Raw genomic sequence first — 19,717 nt, 5'->3', positions numbered from 1 at the left:
GGTAATATAGACTACTTCCAATTATATTGGTTGGAAATACCGTAATTACAGTTATCGATCACAATTGGCCGAGTGTCAACCTATCCCAACATAATAAATAAAGAAATTGATTGTCATAAAGCACCATTAATATTCCTATACCCCCTCTCTTGAACATTCTGTAGTAAAACCAGTGAACAGTGGTTAATTCCAGCAACACCTTGGCAACAGTTCTTTTATGCCATATTCTTGCTGCGCACTCTAAAACTAAAAGCTTTACAATGTGAGAACATAGAACAATGCCATCAATTAAAACACCAACCTGACCCCTTGCTGGCTCCACTGACTGACGCCACGCGAAATTGACCGGCGTGAGGTGGTGTTTGGAAACGTCATCCTCTGTTTCAAAAAGCCACAAAACTACCAATGAACAGTTATCTGTATGATTTATGCCGAGAGCTGCTTGAAACGCCGTTGCCGAGCAACAGCAAGTGGCACAGCCAACCAGTGAGCGAGTCCCGCAGAGCCAGCCAGATTGGTCACGGAGCGCCGAAAACCGAAGGACGTCACAAGGACCATCATCCATAAACCTCTTATGCGCGCTGTACGAGGTGCTAGAAATTCCACTTTGGCCGTGGTGTTTCGGACTCAATCTGGACGAGAGGCGAACCACTTGAGCGACGACGTCGAGAACATCAATTTCGACATTCGCAAGTTGTTATTTTCTGTATGAGTTTGAGTGAGATTTTAAGTGTTTTTCTTTCCAAAACATTTTACACGTTGGACCCAGGGATTTCGGGAGAGACATGCACCAACCCAACCAACCAACTAACCAGGGGTCATTAGTCTACGCTAAATCGTGTGTGCCTATATGTGCGGAAGAATAGAGATCGAATGATTGAGTATGGGAATAGGTTAGTTGCCAAATTTAGACTCTAATTTACGACCTGCTTAAGGCAAAACTTCTCCTCTGGTTGGTTGGATATTCTCTTTCGACCCACGATTGATGACGGAAGATTGCGCATGGTCTATTCTCCATCTGGCTATCGATTGTCGTAAATCATATCAAACCGGTTACTCGACTTTAACCAACTAAATTGGATATTTTTGTAGTGATGCAGTGGTTCTGTTCAGATCAGACTTAGATACATACGATACAGATACCGTTCCTTCGTTCAACGGCGTACCTCAGCTCGATGTTATTTGCAATTTTTCCCGTAATATTCAGCGCTTTTATGAACCTCAACCAACTAAAAATTTAAGCTTGTAAAATAACTTAGTTGCATTTGCAAAATAGGAAACACAAGATTTGGAGATTCTCCAGTTCGCAATCGGATAAAATATATATGTGATTCATATATTCGTACAAACCAAATATTAAACTTGAATACCATTACTTCGTTTAATGAATTTGAATTTAAGTGAGCAGTAGCAAAAACGCACATAACTTTTTCATCTAATATAGGGTTACTCAATCCATGACATATTTGAAATCTATCATATCAGGTTCATTCAAGTGAATGAAACATTTCGTTCACCATTTTAGTCGATCACTTCCTTCCAGCTCTTCCGATTAATGAAACAAAAGCATTGAGTGTAATTTTATTGGTCGAAGGGCACTTTCAATCTTTAATATGTTTCATGTTTCTCAGATTTTTGAGCGTTGACAGAAAAAAGTGCGATTTTGTAATCTAACTCGAGCCATCGAGTTTTGAACAGTCATAACTTTTTGTAGTTAACGGTAGAGCCACAAACGTGACCTTGCGCGATGAACTGACTCCATTAGCTCTGGAGTTGCTCGAAGAACTCAGGGAATCACAAGAATTGTTAAACGTGAAGCACATTTGGGCAGGAAGGGGTGGAGTCATATTGATAAAACAAGATGACAATAGTAAGCCGGAATTGGTAAAAACTCGAGAAGATCTCAATCGTGTCATGAAACATTTTTTGAAACCAGTACATACACCTGATTGTGCGTCAACTTCTGTGCAATCTCCTTCGCCTAAGCGGAAGAAAAGCACACAATAAATTTCAGAAATTTCTTAAAAATTTGGGTTGCCAATCATGAAAAATGGATTCTACACCGAATATGATTTTAAATAGATTTTATGATAATTTGCATGATTTTAACGAAAAATGTGAATTGGATGGTACTAATTGTTTAAATGTTGCTCAGTGGAATGTTAGAGGATTAAATGTTTTTGAAAAGTTTGATGAAGTGATTTACTTTGTGAATGAATGTAGGTATTGGTAGGTATTGATGTTATTGTTATTGGTGAGACATGGATAAAGAAAGAGAACTGTGGCATTTACAATATTCCTGGCTATCGTCCTTTTTTCTCATGTCGTAATAACTCGTCAGGCGGTTTAGCAGTATTCGTGAGAAATTCATTGGAATGTAAATTGATAGATAATCAAACAATCAATGGCTTGCACTACGTTCATTTAGAAATAAAATTCCGCGGCCACCTGTATAATGTTATTGGTGTGTATCGGCCACCATCTTTTGACTACAACACTTTTCAGAATATGTTAGAAAATTGGTTATCTAACTCTACTCCATCTAAACCATATTTCATTGCTGGCGATGTGAACATTCCAATCAATCTACACAATAATAACGTGGTAATTAGATACAAACAATTACTAGAATCGTACAGCTATGTGTGCACAAATACTGTTGCAACACGTCCAATAAGTAACAACATTTTGGATCATTTTATTTGCTCCATTGACTCCGCTTCTCAGTTGAAAAATCATACAATTTACAGCGACATTAGTGATCATCTTCCTGTCATTTCGTCTCTTCCTGTGAATTTAGGTAAGCAGCAACAGGAACTCAGAATGAATATCGTCGATCGTGTTAAGCTACAGAGCCAATTCTCCACATTTTTAAACAGTTTTCAAACTACCGATGATGTTGAAGCTACCTTGAATATTCTTATTACAACCTATAACAAATTGTTGACCGATTGTACCAGAACGTTTACTAAAACCGTTAGAGTTAAAAATGAAATCTGTCCATGGATGACCTTCAGTCTTTGGCGTTTGATACAAATAAAGAATAAATATCTTGATAAAGTCAAAAGGAATCCTCACGATGCGCAAGCTGCTGAAATGCTAGAACATGTTTCAAAAAAAGTTAAGATTGCCAAAAAGAGATGCAAAAGTGACTATTACGAAAATATACTAAAAAGCTCAAGCCATACAAACGTGTGGAAAAAATTAAATCAAATTTTTGGTCGCACCAAAGTTAGTGAACCTATAAAATTAAAAAACGATGGAAGCACTCTTGAATCTGATCAAGATATTGCTGAAGTGTTCAATAGTTTCTTCTCCACGATTGGAAATAACCTAGCCGATAATCTCCCGAAAAACAATTTTGATTTCTTGAAATCAGTAAAGAGTGTAAGCAATTCTATTTTTTTGAGACCTGCTAGTGTAAGTGAAGTTAGTATTCTCATAAGTCAGCTTGACGTTAAAAAAGTAGGGGGCATGATAACATATCGGCAGATCTTATGAAAGCCAACATAGGACCTCTCTCCGTGATCATTAGTAAACTATTCAATCGTATAATAGTAACGGGCTCTTATCCAAATGTTTTGAAAATCGCTAAGGTAACGCCTGTATTCAAATCCGGTGACTCTTACGACCCTACGAATTATCGACCTATTTCAACCCTGTCGGTACTGAATAAAATTTTGGAAAAGCTCTTAACCAACCGACTTGTTAACTTTTTGTGTGCCAATAATGTTCTTTATAAACTTCAGTATGGCTTTCGGGAAGGGTGTGGAACTGTGACTGGTATTACCGAGCTCATTGATGAATTGCTCTGTAACATTGACCAAAAAAAGATCGTTGGAGGCTTATTCATCGATCTTAAGAAAGCTTTTGATACTATAAACCACAGAATTTTACTAGCCAAACTCGATAGATATGGAATAAGAGGTGTTGCCAACGAATTGATTAGAAGTTATTTATCAGAACGAAAACAATTTGTGGTGATAAATGGCGCTCGCAGTACCTTACGACCGATAGACATTGGAGTCCCGCAAGGGAGCAACATAGGGCCTTTGCTATTCTTGATTTTCATCAACGATATAGAAAATTTGAAACTGCATGGGACACCAAGACTTTTCGCTGATGACACAGCACTGTTCTATCCCCATTGTAGTGTCTATTATTAATGACATTGAATCTGATCTTGCTACCCTCCTAGAATATTTTAACGGGAATCACCTCTCCATGAACCTGACAAAAACAAAGTACATGGTTTTTCACTCACCACGGAAAAAAATTTCACAACATGCGGATCCATGTGTCGGAACATTGCACATTGAAAAAGTTTCATCATTCCAATACTTAGGACTTTATTTAGACCCATGTCTTTCATGGGACAGTCATATACATCATGTAGCTACCAAAGTCTCATCATTATGCGGCCTAATGAGAAGGGTGCGTTCTTTTGTGCCTAATGACTCATTGTTGCGATTCTATTATGCATGCATTCAGTCAATAATTCAATATTTGATTATAGTCTGGGGTCATGCTGCTAAATCGAAATTGAAAAGAATCCAAACATTGCAGAATAGATGCATTAAAGTAATCTACAATCTGCCGACCTTGTTTTCTGCAGTTTCACTTTTCACTAGTTTACGCCACAGAATTATCCCCATTGTAGGTATACGCGACTCTCAGTCAATCATATTTGTACACAATACGTTACACAACCAGAAATTCCATCACAATCTTGTATTCGCGGCTCGGGTAAACATTCAGAACACTAGAAGCGCAAACGAACTATTGAGAAGCAGTGCATGTACCAACCTTGGTCTTGCGCGCATTACATATCACGGAGCATCGAAATTTAACGTACTTCCTATAGAATTAAAAGCTATAACAAACAATATTCTTTTCAAAAGCAAGCTTAAGCAGCATATACTGAGGAACGTAAACGAATATATATTTTAAGCGTATCAACCATTCAAACCTGTAGGTTTTTTCTGGCTTCTGCTAGTTTTTCCCTACTTCATAAGTTTAAATTTACTTTAATTTCCTTTTTGTTTTAAACCACGTTATCATTAAGTTATCATTAAGTTAATAATTAAATTTTTTATTTAAATTAGGCTCATTTTTTGTGAATCCCTTCAAAGGAACTAAGTTCCACTGGGATTTCATATTATTTTGTTTGTTGTTTTGATCTCCGCGTTTCTTTTTGTTTACTTGTTGTGTCCATTACCAGGGGGCTCTCTGTGTGAGCTCTTTGGTGTGGGGTATAGTGGAGGGTATAAAAAAAAAAACTTTCTAGCACCGGAATGCCATCGGCAAACTTCTTAGATACTTTATGGACTAAGGTTGCTCAAAGTAAAGCAATAGGTTGTGTACTTTCGCAAAAACTTGGAAATGAAAATGTAAAAAGTAGGTTTTCTCATATTAATTTCCATATGAATTTCAAATGCAATGCGGCATGCAACGCAAATAACACTTCAAATTAATCTAATCTAATAGTGTTACGCAGATATACAACAACGTCAATTGTTGAGCTTGAGCTTGTGCTACCACCCCTGGCTGCTACTCCGTTATCTATCTGGACTAGCTGAAGTTGCACATGGAAACAGTAGATAATTATGCTTGGGAGTAGCGAAACATCTTGCAATGTGCAACTCCTGATAAACCTAAAGTGTTCATTGATCAATACCAGCGCCGGCCAGGCCCGAACGTAGATCGTGGCAGGAAAAGGAAGGAATGGTTAGTCCGATACTTGCTTTTGCAAGAGGCTGTATATGTATACTACTGCGCACTCCACAAGTATCACGGGAGGATATTTGTTAGTAAGTTTAGAAGTTGGATTCTACTTCTTCTTTACCGACGCCAGAGAGGTGACTCCACTATCTGGACTAGATATCCATCAACTCATGAGCCGGGGACCAACTGCTTTATTTATTTTTTTTATATATTGTTTTCTATTTGATTATATTGCTTTGTTTGCATTACATTCCTAATTTAGTATATTGGGTGTTCAGCCACAAGTGGTGACTTTTCATCCCTATTGTTTACATGATTCAGTTATTATTATTAAGATATAATATGCTTTCGCCGTTAAGTTTTTTTTCAGTAGGATGTTTTAAACCTACTTGTCTTGTGAATAAGGAGCTAAGCAAATCTTATAAACTAACTTATAAACTATAAAGAGACCTAATCGTTGCAATCTTCAATTGCAATTTTTGTCGGAAGTTGCTTATAATACTGTTCGTCATCATTTCTAATGTTTCTATGTTTGCGAGTCTGTGCAACTCATTTGTGCTAAACCAGGGAGGACGCTTCAAAATCATTTTCAGAATTTTTTTCTGAATCCTTTGAAGCGTTTTCATCCTAGTAGCACAACAACTTGCCCAGATCGGCACTGCATATAGCATTGCCGGTCTAAATATGTGTTCATAAATTAATAGTTTTCCTATTTATAAGAGGGTATAAACATTTTATATATTTGTTGCATTTTGTTTGGATTCCTTCAATGTGATCCTTAAAAGTGAGTTTTTATCGTAAATCAAACCCAAGTATTTAACTTGATCTGACCACGTTAAATTCAAACCATTAAATTTAATAATATGGTTATTATTTGGTTTTAGAGAATAAGCTCTTGGCTTATGCGGAAACACAATCAGTTGTGTTTTTGCCGCATTAGTGGAAATTTTCCATTTTTTCAGGTAATCATTGAAAATATTCAAGCTTCGTTGCAGTCGACTGCAGACAATACGAAGACCCCTACCAGTGGCTGAGATGCTAGTATCATCACAGAAAAGTGACTTTTTACAGCCTGTAGGTAGATTTGGAAGATCAAAGGTAAAAATATTGTATAGGATTGGTGCGACGCTTGATCCTTGAGAGACGCCTGCTTTAACGGGTAGATTATTAGAATTACAATTTTGATAAGAAACCTGTAGGGTACGGTTAGTAAGATAATTTTTAATTATCTTTATTATGTAAATTGGAAAATTAAAATCCCACATTTTGGCAATTAATCTTTTGTGCCAAACACTGTCGAAAGCTTTTTCGATGCCTAAAAGAGCAACTCCAGTGGAATAGCCCTCTGAGATATTTGCCTTTATCATGTTAGTTACTCTCACAAGTTGATGAGTAGTTGAATGTCCAATACGAAATCCAAACTGCTCAGGAAGAAAAATAGAATTCTCATTGATATGTGATATCATTCTAGTTAGGATGATTTTTTCAAATAATTTACTAATAGAAGAGAGTAAACTAATTGGTCGATAGCTAGATGCTTTTGCTGGGTTTTTATCTGGCTTCAAAATAGGAATAACCTTGGCATTTTTCCATCTTTCAGGGAAGTATGCTAATTCAAAACATTTGTTGAATATTTTGACCAAGTATCTTAGGGTGATTTCGGGAAGGTTTTTAAGAAGAATATTGAAAATTCCATCATAACCTGGAGCTTTCATATTTTTTAACTTTTTCATGGTGGATTTGATCTCATCATAGTTTCTTTCAACAATATCGTCGAGAGACAATACTTGATTTGAAACGTTTTCATATTTTTGTAAGACTTCGGTTTCAATAGGACTCACAACGTTGAGATTAAAATTATGGACGCTTTTAAACTGCTGAGCAAGTTTTTGGGCTTTTTTTGGTTTGTAAGAAGTATGTGGTCACCTTCCTTCGAAGCTGGAATTGGTTTTGGAGGTTTCTTAAGAACCTTAGAAAGTTTCCAGAAAGAAAATTGGCTTGATTTGTTCAACCTCTTTCGTGAAATTTTCATTTCTTAAGAGTGTGAATCTATGCTTAATTTCTTTTTGTAGATCCTGATAGATACATTTCAGAGCAGGATCACGAGAACGTTGATATTGACGTCTTCGAACATTCTTCAAGCGAATCAGAAGTTGAAGATCGTCGTCAATAATAGGAGTATTAAATTTTTTCTGTGTTATTGATACTGATAAATTTCTAGCATCAACTATAAATATACTTAAATTTTGTGATACCGTATCAATGTCAGCTTTATTTTGTAAATCAAGGTCACGATTAAAATTATTCTCAATATAAGTGTTGTACTTTTCCCAATTCGCTTTGTGATAATTGAACACTGAGCTAATGGGATTGGAAATAGCTTCTTGAGAAAGTGAAAAAGTTACTGGAAGATGATCAGCATTAAAGTCAGCATGTGTAATCAATTCGCTACAAAAGTGACTTGGATCTTTCAAAACCAAATCATTTGTTGATGGATTCCTTAAAGAACAATAGCACGTAGGACCATTCGGGAACAAAATTGAATAATAACCAGCAGAGTAATCATTAAAAAGTAGTTTATCGTTGGAATTGCTTTGAGCATTATTCCAGGCTCGGTGTTTGGCGTTAAAATTACCGATTATGAAGAATTTCGACCGCTTTCTTGTAAGTTTTTCTAAGTCTCCTTTCAAGAAATTAACTTGCTCGCCAGTGCACTGAAAAAGCAAATAGGCTGCAGCAATAAAAATGATACCAAGATCAGTTTCAACTTCGATACCCAAACTCTCGATCACCTTTGCGTCAAGAGACGGCGTAACGGAATGTTTGATCCTGCGATTAACCGCTATTGCGATTCCTTCGCCGAACCCAACAATTCGATCAAATCGATGAATAACAAAATTAGAGTTACTCTTCAATTTAATATTTGGTTTTAAAAAAGTTTCGGTCACAACGGCTATATGGACATTATGTATCCTCAAGAAGTTGAAAAATTCGTCTTCGCACGTTTTTAATGAACGAGCATTCCAATTTAATATATTTAAATGATTATTTAAAGTCATTGTTAAACTTTAATTTCATTACAATTTTGTTAGCAAATTCCCACCTCGCTTGAAAAGCTTCAAACATGGAGGTAGAATTTAACATAGCAATCATCATAGGTGACATAGAGTCTTGCAAGTACTTTAATTTTTCTTCCGTTACGCTACCTAGATCCAATGGACTAAAGGAAGCGTTGAGTGCAAATGCTTTTGTAGGCGTGGTAACGATAGCCGTTATTTTGGCCTTGTTACCTGCCACTGAAGCATAAGATGACACACTATTGTAGGATGGTGTGACGGAGGTAGAAGATGTTAATCTATTTTGAAACGGATTAACACGTTTGGACGTGTTTTCTTGAAGTGTACCTGAAGAAGTAGGAACATTTTTTATTTGTTGTTTTTGTTGTCTAGAACGAGAATTTATAATTTTGTCTCGAACAGGACAACCCCAGAAATTCGATTTATGGTTTTCACTACAATTAGCGCATTTGAAACTTTTTGTGGTTTTTTTCACCGGACAAGTATCTTTCGTGTGCGATTTATCACCACAGATCATACATTTGGAATCCAAATGACAGCTTTTTGTCAGTGCCCAAAGCCTCATGTCTGCCCTCATGTCGTCTATAACGTTCCCACTTTACTCGCATGTGGAACATAAAACGTGCTTTTTCAAATACTTTCAAATTATTAACCTCATTACGGTTAAAAAGAATTAAATAAAGCTCTTGGATAATTCCAGAGCGTACTGGCGTGTTATCGCCGCTAGCCTTTCTCTTCATAAGAATAACTTGTGAAGGAGAAAAGCCAAGTAAATTTTTCAATTCGTTGGATATTTCATACTTTGACCTTGTGGTAGCCCTTTCAAGACAGCCTTGAATGGTCTATCGGTCTTGAAATCATATGAATAAAATTTATATAACCTCTCCGTAAGATACTGGAGTAGTTGTTTGTGGCCAATCAATTCCTCCGCTGTAACTCGACACTCTCCTCTTCGGCCAATCTGAAAAGAGACTTTCACGTCCGGAAGGAACGTCGAAAGCTCAGTTCGAAAGTCGGAGATCATCACTGTTATAGGCGGAGGTGATTGCGTTTTCTTCTCATTGGCATTATGCGCAATGCGAGGAAATTTAGAAATTTCATCAGCTTCACATTCGGATAAAACATCGAATGAGTTGCTGCAGTCAATTGAATTTTTGGGTGGAAAAGATACCCTTTTCCGTTTAGCTTTAATTTTTGACACACGGCCTTTCTGGGAGGACCTAGATATGTTGGAAGAATTAAATATTTCTTTAGGCTGAATTGTTCTTGAAAAATGTTTTAGTCTTGAAAAAATAGAAAAGTAGAGTAGAAAAAGTAGGTAGTCTTGAGAAAGACTAATTGTCGAAAAAATATAGGTAGTCTTGAGAAAGACGGAACGAGCGAAAATGTAGGTAGCCTTGAGAAAGACTGTTTCTGTTGAAAAACTCTAGGTAAACCAGGAGCTATCAAGATTCGTGACCGGTTCGAACGAAGGTTCAAGCCGGTATGGACCAACTGCTTTACTTTCCTTCCGAAGGAAGACGTGACAACAGATTTTTTCAACTCAGAAAAATCGCAACGACCTCGGCTGGAAATTGAACCCAGGCCACCTGGAATGAGTGGCGGTCACGCTTATCACTCAACCACCGGCGCCGATATACAACAACGTCAATTGTGGGATAAAAAGTTACCAATGGCAATTTCAACAGTGAAATGGTTTTTTCCATAAATTACTCAAACTTTTTGCTATAATGTCTGTAATGTTTTTCTTGGTGGGTGAGAATGGACCAAGTGAAACATTGTGCGCACGCATATTGGCCTGCATTAACCGTTGTGTGTCCGACGCGGTACCCGGGTACCTTTTAAAGTTTCAATTAATTAAATTTCTATGTTTTATTCATAGCTGGAAATCGAAACTTTGTGACATCTTAGAACTTCACTAAGTCAAGCTTTTGGGTTAATAATATTGTTGATATAGTAAGCGTGGGAGTGAGGAGGGGTTCCTGAATTTTTTACTACGTAACAGGCCGACGTGGGTACCCGGGTACCCACAAAACTAAAATGCCCGTAACTAAGGTAATATCCAACCGATTTCGATACTTTTGGCCGTCCGTTTTGGATTCAGTAACTCATCCACTTTTGGACTTGATAAAAATGAATCGGGTTACTTCATTCGGTTTCCGGGAATCCGGGTTTCCGGAAGCAGGTTCCAATGCTGGGGTATTATTTGCGAACTTCAATGGAATACTGACAATATGGGTATCAAAATTCTTGGAATTGCATCAGTAGGCTGTATCTCGTGGTTTTGGAACCATTTGGTGATTTGACCCCGGAACGGACATTCCGGAGCAGGCTCCCGTGGGGCCGTGAGTGGCCATTCCATTCCAATTCCATTTTTCAAATTGTCATAGGGCCCCGTAACAATAAAAAACAGACTTCCGAGACAATTTGAAGAGTTTTGACACTCATCTTGCTAGTAAATTATTAAAATTTGCAAATCATATCCTAGTACTGGAACATTACTCCGGAAAATCCGGATTACCGAAAACCAGATCCATTATTCCGGTTCTATTGTACAGAATCAAAAAGTGGACGAGTTCCTGAATCCAAAATATCTAAAAGTGTCCAAATCGGTTAAATGAAGCCATAGTTATGAGCATTTCAATTTGTGGGTACCCGGGTACCCTCGTTGGCCTGTTAAAGGTGTTTTTTTGTTGGACACAACTGTTAAACCAAACCGAACTGAGCGCCATATTTTATCTGGTATTTTTCTGGTATCATGCCAAAATTTATTTTTGGGTAACTTGCCATTAATATAGAATTTCAATAAAATTTTATGTGCTTTCATTTGCTATTTGAGATTTTAAAAATAAATAAATGTGGGTTTATCCAGTAGGACATTGGATGCGATGGTGGTTTTGAGCATGGATCTCAAAATGGCGCTTGGTTCAAACCAATTAATATGTAAAGCGCATTTGGAAATATATGCATTTTAAAGGGATTATCAGAAGAAGTTGAAATATATTTGACTAACTTTTAGTTTTATGTACGTTAGAAAGAGACAACTACATGTGCATATTTTTGTTTAACCGTTTCTCTACTCTCAAAATTGCCCATATTTTATTAGTTATTACACTGCTTGGACAGCACCAAAAATCAGAAGTGGTTAAATACGTTTTGCTAGAAGTGTATAATCAAACAAATAAAACCCTTACTTAGTCCTGTCACTAAGTTAGTGTCGGATTCTGGTGAGAGGAACTCGACACGACTCTCCGATAACTAATTTAATTAACCCCTTCATGCCCATTGTTCCTTATACACAACAGCTGGTTGTGGTAAGTTTTGTTCACAAAAGAAGTAAAGTTAATAAATGTGATTATTACCATTCATTTGAGCAATACTAGTTACAAGTATGTATTAGCTCGAGAACTGAAGTTATTGCAATTAGTCTGATTGGATATAGATGGAACAGTGCTGCCAGGGGTAGTTCACGTTGACGACGAAAAATGAAATTTTGGTATATCTTCGTTATTTTGCATTATTATTGAAATCTGAGAAAGCCTATCAATTCAGACTGTCTTCCAGTACGTTTCCATGCAATTGGACTATTATGATAATTCTAGGAATTTTGTATTGAGCATTGGAAAGTAAAAATTGTGCAGCTTCTAGCACTGCGAGGTGACTACCTATCTGTATTAAAAAAGGTGTCTCGTGTTTCTTGACCCTTCCATTTTCAAGGAAAAATAGTTTTAGAATTCTATAAATACGAGAAAATAGTTAGTCATGAAAATGTTAAGCCAAATGCTGTTTTTAGTCATTTTCGATGCTGCAGACGTTTTTTTTTTCTTTTTGCTACGTAAAAGAATGAATATAAATTATTTAATAAAATTGAAATTGGGCCACACCTTCCTTTAAATCACCTTGATCACTATCCTTTTGCTAAATTAACTACCAAAAATGCTAACCCATGTGGTTAAAACAAGCAAGTGTCAAGCAAGGAGCTCGAACCCAGGTGCGCTGCGTGCAAGGCAATCGGTTTACCAACTACACTACGCCCACCCCCTCTGAAGAATTTTAATTTCCATGTGGCGTCCTTTTAAACAAATAAAACATGGAATCAAAAGCAAAGATTTTTTATGTTTTTAACCGTTATGTGTCCGACGCGGTACCCGAGTACCTTTTTAGGCTTCAATTAATGAATTTCCCATGTTTTATCCATAGCTGTAAATTGAAACTTTGTGACAGAACTTCACTAAGTAAAGCTTTTGGGTTAATAATATTGTTGATATAGTAAGGGGGAGTGAGAAAGGGCTCCTGAATTTTTTTCTACGTAACAGGCCGTCGTGGGTACTCGGGTACCCACAAAACTGAAATCCCGAGCAAACGAAAAGCCCATAATACACCCATGCTCATGGGGTTTGACATGGATGTTTGAAATGGGTTCAACCTTTGAAAACACCATCACCATGATCCGGTAGATTCCATATAAAATACCATATGTTAGTGTATTTATGGGTTAACGAGATCATTTTATGGTGTCTTGATGGTTGTAAATTTTGGTGCGGACCACATTTAAGGACTTTTCAAGGGGCTATGTGGTGTTTGAACCGATAAGTATTTGCTCGGGATACCAATAACTAAGGTAATTTGCAACCGATTTTGATTCTTTTTGGTGTTTTGGATTCGGGAACTCATTTACTTTTAGACGTGGTAAAAATGAATCGGGTTACTTCATTCAGTCTTATATCTTTTGAATAATAGAAGCTAGAATTTTGAAACATTGGAAAAAAATTGTCTTCAAAAACTCTGAAAAACATCTGAAGGACAGCTTGGAAAAAAAACGAAAACTGAAAAATTCATATTAAAAATTTTGTTTTTCATGAATTGACCTTGGTTTAAATTACTGTCACGGTGGACAATAGAGAAGATATAGTTTCGTTTTACTAATAAATTTCGCAATTTACGAGTTTACTGGGTGGGGTGGTTCCAAATTTATTAAAATCAGAAAATTAACTTTTAAATGGTTCGAGATAGTTTTGCTGTCTTCCAGAAAATTGAAGAAAATTATATTAAAAACTTTATCGAAGACACTATAAGCCTATGTCTTGTACTTTTCATTTCATAGGTAATTTACTCAAACAATTTGGTGCAACTTAAGAAATGGTTTTCTTTGTATAAATTTTGCAGTTTTGATTTTTCATTAAGGGGGAGGGATAAGGGTTTCAACGTGAAAAAAGACACTTTTTGCGATTCTATGTAAAAATACCTAACCCTTACGTTGAGTTTTTGTTATTTGAGATATTTTTTCAGTTAAGGTCAGTATATATAACATCAGTTTATTGATTCGCGTCGAACCTTTCGGACACAAAAGAGGTTGGAGATAGTAGATTCGTCGTCGTTGATCGGTTCGGCATGAATTTTTGTGGGTTTTTAGGAATATGTTCCTTACAGTGCAAAATACTGAGTCCACCACGACTAACTCGAAGAGCTTGAAAACGGCACAGAGCGCATAAATTCCTCGATAATTGTCAATGTTCTATATGCTAAAAAGCATGCTATTTCATATAACAGCTATGGTATTTATTGTTTTGTGCCCTAATCGAAAGTAATACCATCTGAAAAAGTTTTATTTTTTTATTAAAGGTAACTAACTTTGAAACAAAAAAAGTTTAGTAGTTGCTCTGTTGAACTCTGAAACAAGCACGTTTTTTTACGTTATGAAAATACCGTGAACAAAAATATGTTTTATAACTGTGTTCAATTTTTCCTCCGTAACACATTCAACACCCCTTTTTGTCGCGACTTCTGTTATCATTATTAAATCGTGTTTCTGTTCATGCTCTAAGTGCCGATTTCTTCACCCTCGCTTAGCGCTTAAGCCAGGTTTAAACGTACTGGTGAACCTGGTTTAAAAGTTAAGCGAGGGTGAAGAAATCGGCCCTAAGAACTATGGATTTTGTAAAGTGGATACCTGTTTGTTGTTGTTTCTAGCTTTAGATTTGGAAGCAATACTGAAGGGATGCCGACAATGCATCTTGTTTATTCGGCAAAGCTACGCGCCTGGTATGTTGCGTTGTGACGATGATTTTGGCGGATTGCACGCTGATTTTATTATGTTTGACTGATGATTATCTAATAACAACTATTTAGACAATGGTAAGTAGGAATTCATACCAATCTGGCGCATATTAACACCACAACAAGCTGGTCTTTGATTACATAAAGAAGAAAAATCTTGCTTAGTTTTTTAGGTATTTTTAAACTCTGGGTAGCCGGCTACCGAGAGTATCCTGTTTTCTAAACAAAGGCAATTTGAATTCCAAACAGTTTTTTTCAGGCCTAAACCCGTGGCTACCATCTTATTCTCAGCAAAAGGCTGGTAGTACCAGTCGTTGCCGGTCTAAGCACTAAATGCCAATAGATTTAGACTCACGTGCAGTAATGAGATAAAAGACTTGTGAAAACTGTTATTTCACCCTTTGATGATCCAAAAATCTATTGCAATTAATTTACAGCTAGTAATTTTTAAAATTTAATTATTTAGTACTGAAGATCCGACGAGGGGGTTAATTAAAATATGGATCCCAAGGGAAAATCATCATATCACTACTTTGGCGCGTTAATTACAAAACTATCAATTCGATATGGTAGACATTATTAAAAAAAAATATCTTTTGTACCAACCGGAACTTCGGTCCCGATCAGTCATACCAACCGAACACATACGCCGTGTGTCATTTTTGAATTTAGTGTCTAGCTAGAAGTCAAGACAGCTATTAGCTGATGACGAGGAGAATCTGGAGCACGAAAATGACTTAACTTAATGAAAAGCCGGCAACATATGACACACACTACAAGATTAAGCCATAATTTCACAAATTTTTGACACCCTAATCCTAAGTAGTGAAGTCCAATTTGACCAATATTTATAATTAAAGCTGGTTGTTACATTGGTAAAAAATGTTTTGGGGATGAATGTTGTAACTAACAGCGATACATCGATGCCTGTCTAGTTCAACATTTTGTGTTCCATACAACATCGGTATCGTTAAAATGAAATCCAGTCGACCATGAATTTACAACCAACCACCAACAATGGCAAATCAAACGCCAAACATCATGTACAAGTGGCTATAATCTTATTAGCACTTTAAAAATAACACGATATTGAGGTAGCATTACATCACATATATACATGTACTTTATTTTTTTCAAGCGAAGAATGTTTCCTTTTGCGACAAGCAACGTGTGTTCCTCACATCAACATTGCACTTCGTAATAAAAAGATGTGTAGGTTGTTATTTCCGCCCGTCACACCCGATTATTGTTAGGTCTACCAAACGGAACGCTAACTTCAAATGACTTTTCAAAGTGTCCGCCGTGAGAATGAGATCAAAATTCCTTCAGACAACTTCAGTCGGCTGACTGTAGGAGGCATTTTTACACGCTACAATTAATAATTTAAAGTGTCACCCCTGCGTATGGGTTCATTTACCCAAACCACAGATACGTATCTGCGATTGTTGATCCCTTCCCTTCGTTCCAATTCCGTTAACGTAAGTCCCCCAGAAATGTAGACATACGGATAAAATCACCCAAGTCAGAACTCAACGACAGAGCACAGAAATAAAACTTACCCGATTGCATTCCAGTGCAGCCGCACTGTGTTCCTCACGCTGGCGAAAACAGTGTGTACATTTGCTCTTGTTAAAGATGTTTGGTGAAAATTTACGACACTCCACGTTTCGGCTGCCCATCGTTACGAATTTTCTCCACCGTCAACCGAAGGTATGAAAAAAAAGTCGGGAGAACCGAAGCGCACTCAGAAGGGATCACAAAAAATCGAAAATATTTCCTTTGCTCCGGTTCCGCCTCGATGGAATGCTTATCGATGTCGATGCTTCAGCAGCATCAAACCAAACTCGAAAGAACTACAACCGAGGGTAAAAACACCTCACTTGAACCGAAATTGAACCAAAATAAACCTTTTTAGTCGTCTTCGAATAGCGACTCCAATTCAATGGAAACACATATTTTTAATCACTGTCTATACAACTTGCACTCACTCGTAGGGAAAAATAAAACGAATACACACGAAACGGAGCATTTAAGCCGTCGTCGAAAAGAATAACAAAACGAATTTGAGAAACAAGAAAAATTAATCCAAAGCCTTGTTTCCTTTCCTGCTGTTTGGCTCCGGTGTACACCACTGACACTGGCAACCTCTTCACTCCTTTTCGCCTTGTTTTCAACGTGTTCGGCTCGAAATCGATCGATAGTATGAAATCTAATTAATGTAACACCTGTACCAATAACAATTAACTTTCGCTACTCGTACACCTAAGTTTAGTGTCGATTCTTCTTACTCGTTCCTTGTTAATCTTTTACTTCTTGACTGTGATTAAAAACTTGCATCACAAAATCATCTATTTGCCAATTCATTCCATTCACTTGTTATTACACTCTGGCTTCCTTCTGATCTGGGTCTTCCTTCCACTGTTCGCAGCAACTGGCGCTCACGAGCATCAACCACTTTGAAAACACAAATATTTATTATTTATTTCAGCTGGCTTCGTTCGTAGACAGCCACACCAGCCAGACCTGGAGATCACCAGGGCAGCCAAACACACCACTTGACAGCTTTCTAATAAATATTAGCTGTCAAAACCGTACAAAACTCGATCCACCATGGGACAGCTTTAGCCACATCATTAATTCATTAGAAATCGCTCGCGCACCTCGCTCAGCAGCGCAAATGAACTGCGGCGATATTATCTCGTTTTTCACCTTCCTTCCACTTTCATGGATATTTCTGCTCAAATCACACACCACCGGTTTGCCAACCTCGTCAGGGTAGCACTTGGCTAACTCTCATACGTACGCAGCCACAAGCACAAGCGTAGTAGGCACAGACAGCAACCGAAAACAAAAAAAATCACAGGCACCCTCGCGTAAATGGTGACTTGAACCTGCTGCGCACCATGCGCTGACACAAAACTGTTTGCGTGTGAAAATGTTAGTTTTTTCTGACGTTTCCACACCACCGAAATTCACCAGCAGCGTCGCGGTTGCGATTCAGCGAAAAAGAGTTACCAGATCTGCTCTTCTAGCAGCCATCCGCTTCACCTGCACTGAAATCGTCAACATTTTCGGGATATGTGTGATTCAACCTTAATATTCCATCAGAATATTCGCGTTTTACACGATCGAACACACCCACGGCCACTGCATTCGTCACCTTAAATCTAGTACACTTCAAAAAAGGTTCACTATTTCCATCTATCCAATGGTCGAAAGTGTCGTTTCGAATTACATAAATCGTTTATTTACACAAACTCATTAGCGAAAATACATCAAAGAATGCTCCAACTAGTTTGCAATCTAAACGTGCACCAAAAAAACTTCTCCCCGAAAGAAACGAGTGTTTACAAGTTCACCGACGTTTCACAACTAACGCAAAGCTGTCGTACATCGAGCCAACTGGCCTCGAAAAACGCTACAACAGCGATCGAACGCGCTCAACTGGTACACCTACTGCGGCTTTTGCACAATCAGAGCTCTCTTTCTCGCGTTTATTCCATGGTGCTGATGGTGCCAATGTGCGGCTTCCAGAGAGGTTCGAATGACGATAATGTTCCTATGTTGGCACAAGCGTATAAGCTTCTGTCGGGAGCGATGCTCAGTCAGAGGATAAAATCTCGCAAGCGTGAGCTTGAGAGAAGAGAAATTAATGAACCACATGCGTTTCAACTCTAGAGAATTGAGAATAATTATCATTGAGAGCACACTGCAAATAGTAAACAGAGAAGGTGTTAGCAAAGACGCAACTCGTTTCTTTGATGGTAACTTGCGTGCAACTGTGTATATATAGGATCAAGTGATTTGATCGAAGTAACCGAATAGCGGCCAATGCGTTCATTATGACAACATGCCAATCGTAATGATTTATTTTGGAATTGATATAGTTAATCCCAGGATATTTTGTGCAAGTCTGTTTAGAATAGTTGCACTTATGAAGTCATTGAAGTTTGGTGAAACCGTCATAAAATATAAGTTACTTCTCTGTTGCTGATGTATCGCAGTGCTGAGTGCTTTCCTATATCGAACCAATTTTATTTTATTTAAACTGATAATTGCCAATAACAGATAAAAGGGTACTGGCTTTAGTACAGAATATAATACCTTGATGTTGATTGTTAAATTTAATGGATGTGGAATTTGGCAACCAATTGCTTTTCAATGAACAACTAATGCATCAGTGCTGTATTACTTTTAGTTTCAATCATGGTAGATAACTCTTAATTCATATCAATTGGCCGTTTACCAACCTGCACGCAATGGGCTCTGTTTAAATGAGTTATGGAATTTGGGTTTAGACTTTGTCTCATCAGAAACCGACACTAACTTAGTTAACGGACTAAGCTAGCGCAAGATTGACGCTAGCTCCTAAAAACGGAGACACAATTTGCGTTCCTGAACAGGACTCTGTTTAAATTGCTATACATATCTTTGTTCGCTAATAAGAAGTTGCATAATAACAGAACAGGTTTGAAAAGTGTTAAATACTTGCGTTAGAGTGGCTCGAAAACTATACGCGAGGGGTAGACATAACGAAATTGGTAAATCTAGTGCCTTGCACGCAGCTCACTTGGACTCGATTACCAATCCCGCTCACAGGCAGTGGTGGATCCAGGGGAAGGGTCCTGGGGACCCCCTCCGAATACTTATTCTCCTTGTTGAGAAATTTTAAATTAGTTTCAATTTTATATTTCAAACTTAAAATAATTCCGAACTAAATTGACCAGCAAAACTTAAATTCATTAAATAAGGTTCTTACTAATACGAATTGAACAATGTTCATTTTAAAATCAAAATTTCAGATCAGGCCACAAAAAAATTCTGGATCCGCCCTTGCCTTGGTGATTTTTCTTACCCGA

At 37.4% G+C, this 19,717-nt stretch overlaps 1 protein-coding gene across 4 annotated transcripts in view; it reads right to left on the bottom strand.

The window, feature by feature from the left end:
* The window catches only part of LOC131682649 (protein outspread), a 641,520-nt gene extending 623,263 nt beyond the window's left edge, over nt 1–18,257 (bottom strand). Inside the window, exons 1-2 of one of the 4 annotated variants that reach the window (XM_058964299.1) lie at nt 18,111–18,128; nt 16,418–17,312 (exon numbers count right to left, since the gene is read on the bottom strand). In XM_058964299.1, the coding sequence (XP_058820282.1) occupies nt 16,418–16,537 (120 nt within the window). In that variant the 5' untranslated portion in view covers nt 16,538–17,312; nt 18,111–18,128. Of the gene's footprint in view, nt 1–16,417 lie in introns of all 4 variants that reach the window. The other 3 variants (XM_058964303.1, XM_058964301.1, XM_058964302.1) reach the window with 3 other exon arrangements.
* Nucleotides 18,258–19,717: the final 1,460 nt, after the last annotated feature.

This window comes from Topomyia yanbarensis, chromosome 2, assembly GCF_030247195.1.
Source record: "Topomyia yanbarensis strain Yona2022 chromosome 2, ASM3024719v1, whole genome shotgun sequence".
In the NCBI taxonomy this organism is placed as follows: domain Eukaryota; kingdom Metazoa; phylum Arthropoda; class Insecta; order Diptera; family Culicidae; genus Topomyia; species Topomyia yanbarensis.
Note: the sequence above shows the minus strand (reverse complement) of the source record. Positions and strands in the feature narration are given on the sequence as shown.